Source organism: Alligator sinensis, unplaced genomic scaffold (genome assembly GCF_000455745.1).
Source record: "Alligator sinensis unplaced genomic scaffold, ASM45574v1 scaffold554_1, whole genome shotgun sequence".
Lineage (NCBI taxonomy): Eukaryota > Metazoa > Chordata > Crocodylia > Alligatoridae > Alligator > Alligator sinensis.
This window is the reverse complement of record NW_005842424.1, coordinates 1,274,367-1,281,317: the sequence shown is the minus strand read 5'-3', so window position 1 is coordinate 1,281,317 and position 6,951 is coordinate 1,274,367. Positions and strand designations below refer to the sequence as shown.

General features: G+C 53.6%; 1 protein-coding gene across 1 annotated transcript in view; it reads left to right on the top strand.

The window, feature by feature from the left end:
- Positions 1-6,951, top strand: part of LOC102385215 (maestro heat-like repeat-containing protein family member 2B) — an 18,904-nt gene that overhangs the window by 1,570 nt on the left and 10,383 nt on the right. The window contains exons 2-4 of the mRNA XM_025211692.1: positions 432-551; positions 1,351-1,458; positions 1,904-2,048. Of these exons, the coding sequence (XP_025067477.1) occupies positions 432-551; positions 1,351-1,458; positions 1,904-2,048 (373 nt within the window). The remainder of the gene's footprint in view (positions 1-431; positions 552-1,350; positions 1,459-1,903; positions 2,049-6,951) is intronic.

Below are 6,951 nucleotides of genomic sequence, written 5' to 3'. Positions count from 1 at the left end.
TGTTTTGTGAGTAGTGGCTGTGCTGGGGATGGCACATGGCCCTGACACAAAATTCCCACCCGAGATTCTTGGTTCTCTTCTAGAGAAAACCTTTCTTCCCTGTCAGCATCTTCAGGGAAGGCAGTGCAGAGAGTCTGCCCCGCTGCTTCCAGAGCTGGGGAGAGTCAGGATCTGGGGAAGTGTTATCAGTTTGCCAGTGGGGAAGGGATCTGCTTTCCCTCCGCTGCCAATATGGGACTACTGAGTAGCAAAGACACACTGTTCTCTTTCCTCTTTATAAACCCTAGAAATAAAATTGAAGGCCTGGGGACCCTTCTCCCTCCTTGTCTCCTTTCCAAGGTTTGAGGGAGGGTTTGTGACATGGCCGGTCCCCGTCACCATTAGCGCATAAGGGCTGTCCTGACTCCAATCTGTCCTCTCCTCCCCTCCAGGTGAAGAAGGCCGTCCTTCATTTCATTAAGACACTGCTCAATGTGCAGGGCCTGGATGAGTGGGCCTGGGACTTAGTGGCCTATATTTTCAAGCAGTCCAGCTTGTCTGGCAGCCAAATGGTAAGAGCAATCAAGGCTGGAGACTTGGTGCTGCTGTTCTAACAGGCTGAAACCTGCCATTGGCTTGAGCAGGAGAGTGGGGTGCCCCAGGGCTGCCAGGCTGAGTCATCAGAACCAGGGTCAGACCATTTCCACTGGTACAACAGATCCAAGGGAGGTCTCAAGATGTCAGTGCAGCTACTCTGGATTTTCCCCAGGGTGTTAGCAAGACCAGACTCTGATCTGGACTATGTACATCTTCTGATGAGGCTGAGATTTGCCCCATCAGGCACTGAGAAGTGACATACAGTCTGTCAGGGAAACTTCCTTGAGAACAGCAATGCTCTCTGGTAGAAACAGACTCCCAAGGACATGTCTTGGTGCCCAGGACATAGCTTGGCCCATTGATAGAATCACAGTGATGAGGCAATTGAGCTGGCTGGGCCCTGGAGCAGACGCAGCACAACGGGTGTGTGATGCCTGCACCTTTGTGTCTGCTGGGCTGAATCTGAAGGGTTCTCTTGGAAGGATCAGGGAGATGAATACTTGGCAGGTTTCAAGACAACCCACTCCCAGGCCCCAGAGACACTTTGTGTTCAGCAACTCATTGCAGTGTTGGAGGTCTTTCTGAACTGGGAACCTGCCCCATCAGTCTGATTTTTCTTTTATTATCTCAGCTGCAGTGAGTTGTGCTTTGAGCAGAACATAAAATCAGTGGTAACTGTGCAGTGTTCAAGCTGGCTGTGAAGGAGATGGAGACTGAGTGTCCAGTCATTGCCTCTTGACTTGCTCATGAGCTCTCTCTTGGTCTCTTGTGCAGAAGTCCAAAAACCATTCCAGTCAGGATGCTGAGGAGGAACAGAGCATCCGAGCCACCTGTGTGGAGATCCTGGAACATCTGGATGTCTCAATCAGTGTCATGAGCCAAGTAGGTTACCAGTTAGTTGCTGCCCTTGCATTATCAAGATATTTCTCTTCATCCCCTGTACCTCTCCACTGGGGCATGACCAGGTTAATGGAGATACATCATGCCCAGTGCTGGCCGTGAGTTATGGAGCAAGCTGCCGCCATTTAAGGAATGACATACAACACCCCAGCTGGAAGGGATCCCTGTGCTGAGCTGGCCTCCTCATTCTCTCTCCTTGCTCTGCTCAGTCTTCTCTGAAATTGAGACTTGTTTGGCCAGTGTTAGAACAGGGTTTCAGAGATCAGCTATTCCTGAGAGACAGACATGAGGTCATGGGTGGGGGAAGGACCCTCAAGTGGGTGGGTCATTGGTGACGAAGAGGAGACTGTCCTTGAGCACTGGATGAAGAGAGCTGGGTGCAGGGGTACAAGTAGCTGAGTCCAAGCTGTCTGGCTCTTCTCTCCAGGTCTTATGGCCCCGGCTGCTGGAGTACATAGTGCCAGCTCAGTACAGCTGCACTCTGACCCCCCTGTGCCGATGCCTCGGGGACCTGGCCGAGCAACCGCAGTGGGAGGGAGAAGAAGTGGCTTGGATGGACCCCAGCAAAGAAGGTTTGGAATCAAAATCCCTGTGGGATGAACCCGCTCCACCTGCCTCATAGAAAATATTCAGCCTCTTCCATGCACTATGAGGAGGCCCAAAGGTGGGAGGAACAGTTGGGTCATTACAACCTGGGAGGGGGAGCCAGGCAATGTGGGCTGCTCGAACCCACAGCTGCCCCAGATTTATGCTGTGCCATAGGGGAATCCCAGGGCTTTTTTGCCTCAGCTTCCCCACTCATCCAATGATGACTGAGCAGTGCCTGCCTAACAGAGGGGCTGGGAGTGAAGGCTCCTTGGTAAAGCTTGAGATCCAGACACGGAAGGTACCAGGAAAGTGCCAGTTGTGCCCAGCTCCCTGAGCATCCACGGGTGGACGCATTGGGAATGGACAGGCTTGTAGCAGCATCCTCTGTTCCAAAGTAGCCCCACATGGCCATGCTCTCTTTCTCTTTCCAGCCAAACTTCCTAAGGCCCAGGGGCTGCTGGCGCGACTGCTGGTGAGTAGCCCTGGAGAGGTACTTGCCAGAGGTGCGGGGAGGGTCAGTGGTGCGGGGCCACGTGTCTATAGCCTTAGCTGGAGGAGCACACTGTCTCTTCCCACACTCAGAGCTGCCCTGTGCTGGCAGAGTTTCCTTCCCTTGGCAGAGCAGAGCCAGGTTCTGCCCCTGCCTCGCAGCCTGCAGAGGGGCATGCAGGATCAGCCTAGCACAGCACCTCAGCCTGTGTCTGATTGCTGAATGCTCTGGCCATGTATGGTGGAGGCCAGTTTCCCTCCTAAAGAAAGCCATGGAGTCCCGCTCCAGAGCTGAGCCCCTGTTTCTCTCTCGTTGTCAGGTGGTTGCCTCGGCCCTGGGTGACAGCAGCCGCGCACATTCTGCCCTGCGGGGACTGTGGGCTCTGCACCGCACGATCCACCCTGCTGTTGGAGAGCAGTGGAGGATCAAGATTCCCATCCTGCTCTCGGCTATTGAAGGTAACAAGCAAGGAAGGAGCACAGTGATCTCTGCAGAATGGAAAGGGAGAGGGGTGATTGCAGCCTCCTGGAGCCCCCCGTGGTACCATTCCCCTTCTGCAGCATCGCATGCTTGGGAGCTTCTACTCTTTGTCACAGAGGGTGAATCCAGGGGCTTGACAACGTTGAGGTTGATGGGACCCAGAGCAGGGTTTGCCTGTGAAGGGCTCCACCACAGCAACTGCTCTCCTGCAGTTCCCTGCACACTTGGGAGGTTTCTGTTGCCAGAGGAAAACCCTGTGCACTTTGCCCTTCTATGAAGCCCAGTTCTGTACTGTGCTGTGCCGAGCACATCCATGAGGTGCTGAGCACCCTCCATTCCTAGTAAAGTGACCAAAATGCTGGCTTGCATCCATAGATGCTTCTCAAGCAAATCCCGGGACATCATTCTCCCCTTGTATTCGGCCTTAGTGAGGCCGCAGCTGGAGTACTGCGTCCAGTTTTGGGCTCCACAATTCAAAAAGGATGTGGAGAAGCTTGAGAGAGTCCAGAGAAGAGCTACGCGCATGATCAGAGGTCAGGGAAGCAGACCCTATGATGACAGGCTGAGAACCATGGGGCTCTTTAGCCTGGAAAAGCGCAGGCTCTGGGGTGATCTGATGGCCGCCTATAAGTTTATCAGGGGTGACCACCAGTATCTGGGAGAACGTTTGTTCACCAGAGCACCCCAAGGGATGACGACTAGGTCGAGTGGTCATAAACTACTACAAGACCGTTTCAGGCTGGACATAAGAAAGAATTTCTTTACTGTCCGAGCCCCCAAGGTCTGGAACAGCCTGCCACCGGAGGTTGTTCAAGTGCCTACATTGAACACCTTCAAGAGCAAACTGGATGCTTATCTTGCTGGGATCCTATGACCCCAGCTGACTTCCTGCCCTTTGGGTAGGGGGCTGGACTCGATGATCTTCCGAGGTCCCTTCCAGCCCTAATGTCTATGAAATCTATGAAATTCCCCTTATGGCCAGTTCTGCAGGGACTGGTCATGCACAACTTCCAGACATGCCAGCATGGTATGTACTAGAGCACAGGGCGTGTGACCTTGGGATCCTGGGAGGTGATAGGGTGCAGATGTAGTAGCTTCCAAAGACTTGATTCCCAGGGAGGCAGCTATGACTCTTCTTCAGTGCCTGCGGCAGTGACATCCCTCTTGTTTGCCTCCCACCTTCAGGAAATCCTGAGACCTCCCAGGACAATGTGTGGTGGGAGCACCTGCTGCTGAAGGTACAGGATGGCTCTCAGAGCTGTTGTAGCCAGCCAAACTGGGTAGGGCTGTCTGCGAAGGGAGGGTTCCCTCATGCCTCAGGGAAACGAGGTGATGAAAGTCAATAACCCAGCAAGAGTCCAACTTGGAAGGTTTGCCAGTTGCCTTGAGTTTGGATTGACATCCAGAGATGTCCATTTGGGATCTTCCAGCCTTTCTGTACAGTCTTTGAGCTCAAAAAATGGAAAGAGATGAGGCCTTGGTAGGGGGATTCTGCAATTCCCAGGTCCTATCACAGTGCAAGTTCAACACAACAAAGCACTGAAATCCCTGGCAGTTGGAGGTGCCCATTGTAGAGCCCATGGCGCCTTTTTGACTTGATCCATCCTCCCTGCTCTACACAATCTGTCCCCAATGGACAGGTTTCTTGGCACAATCTCTTCCAAATTTCTGCCTGCTGGTGTCAAGGTTGTGAAGGATCCTTGGGCAGAGATGAGGAGGGGAGAGCAAGAAGCAGGAAGATCCTGGGGTGTCCACCTGTAGCGTTCTCCAAAGGTGTCCTCTCCCTGTGAGACTTGGGTGCTAGAAAGGGAACAGCAGAGGAGGATGACAGAGACTCAGCCCATGCACCCAACCCTTTCTTTCCCTTCACTTGTGCCCTCAGTTCCTGAACATGTCACTGAAGACCATTGACGACGATGCCTGGAGCAGTCAGCTGAGCCTGGAGCTGCAGCACCAGACAGCCAGTTATGCCTGCTCCTCCCCGGAGAAGGTGCGTGCTCTTGGCAATGGCTGGGTTTCCGCAGCTGTTTCGTGGTGCTGTGGCAGGAGGCTGCAGAGAGTTTCTCTCCACAGTTTGTGTTTTCCCGTTCTATTTTCTTGATCAAAGGCATTGTCTTTGGTTGTCTGTTTTCTTCACTGACCCAAAGGGAGTGCTTAGCGGGGCTCTTTCTGTGCCTTTAGATGCCATTTCCCTGCAGAGTGGGGCCAGTTATTTGGTGTGTGGGTGCTGGGGCTGGACTCTCTTGGTCCTTCCTAGGGACGGGTGTGTTTCTGGCCTGTTCTTGTCCTGACCAGCAAGCTGCTGTGTTCCCAGCTGTGGTGATATTGCTCTCCTTCTTTCAGAGTTTCCTATATAAGGCACTTGGTACCACATTGGCCTCTTGCCAGGATGTTGCCCATGTGAAATCCCAGCTCCAGAAATCTCTGAAGGGCACAGATTACATGAATGCTTCTGAAAGAGAGGTGAGGACCCTGTTCTCTCCAGACATGGCCAGGTCCTCCTGTGTCCTCACTTCTCTGTTGCTCTGTGTCTGGGGCTTGTTTGCTTCATGGCCTTCCCTTGTTCTTTCCCTCGGACAGCCCCCTGGCTTGTTGCAGGTCAGATAGGCAGTTCTAGTATTGGGAGATGGGGAGGACTCTTGGGTCTGTCAGCCAGATGGTCCTGCTCACTCACCAATGCGTTTCTTGGGTTGCAGCACGTTGTGACCATCCTGGCATTCTCAGCCAAAGGCCACCTGGACCTCACCCTGGGCACACTGGAGGACTTTGGTGCTGCTATAAGTAAAGTGCAGGTGTCTGGAATAGTCGGCCGCCTACAGGTAATGGAGCTTAAAGAACAGCTTGGCAGTGGCTTTTCTCCCTGGGACATGCCCTCTCCCAGGGGACGTGCTCCACATCAGGTCTCCAGTGATACAGAGGGGAACACAGTTTCTACTACTCATGTTTTTCATGTCCCAGGTTAAGGGGCCAACAGTTAACCAGCCCCTTTCAGGCACTGAGGCAACTACATCTGTTGTTCACCCAGAGAAAGAGATTGTGTATTTCTCACATCTTTCAGTTAGCCGTGGGAGAGCAGATATGAGCCCTGTTGCCCAGCCTCAAAGTACCAGCTGCGAGTGCATAATCCACATGCCCACCCACCTCCCTGAGCAGGTGCTGGAGAGTCTAGAGGCACCTACCTGTTTCCTGCAAAATGCAGCCTAAGGTTCTCCTCTAGGACTCACCCAGCCCAGCAGAGTCACCACCATGGCTGAGCTGAGCACCTCAGCACTCACAGGTGTTTGGGTCCAGGCCGCATCAAGCAGGGTGTTCATGGTGCCCCAAACAGCTGCCAAGAGCTTCAGCTTCAGCTTTTGCACAAAGCACAACAGGCAGAGCCACCTCCTTCACATGGAGAGACCTACAGCAGCCTTCCCAATGTGTTGTGCCCAGGGACTCCTTACTGCCAAATGCATGAGGAGGCCCTGGACACAATGCATCTGCTGCCCCAGTTTCTGTCAGTCACAAACTCTCCCCTGCCCCTGCCCCAACTTCCATGGCTCACAGTGGCACTGCAGCTCTCTCTGCCTGAGTAACCCAGGCTGCAGGACAGAGAAGATGAGGCATGTGAAACAAAGCACTGATGACGGTGCTGAGAGCTGTGGCTCTCCTGTGACTGGCAAGGAGAGCTGGTATCGCTGCTGGGCAACACCTTGGTCAGCAGCAATTCCTACTTGGGGGGCAGAAGGCATGGGAAACCCTGGTGTGAGTGTCGTGTCACCCTGTGCAGGACTATCACCAAGGGAAAAGAGTCAGGATCCACAGGGCTTTGATACTGGCCTACAGCCAAATTGCTGTCCATGCCCCCCGAACGCAGCTGCTCCCCCACGTGGAGCGTGACATCACCAGGAAGGTCCTGCAGTATTACATGACCAGCT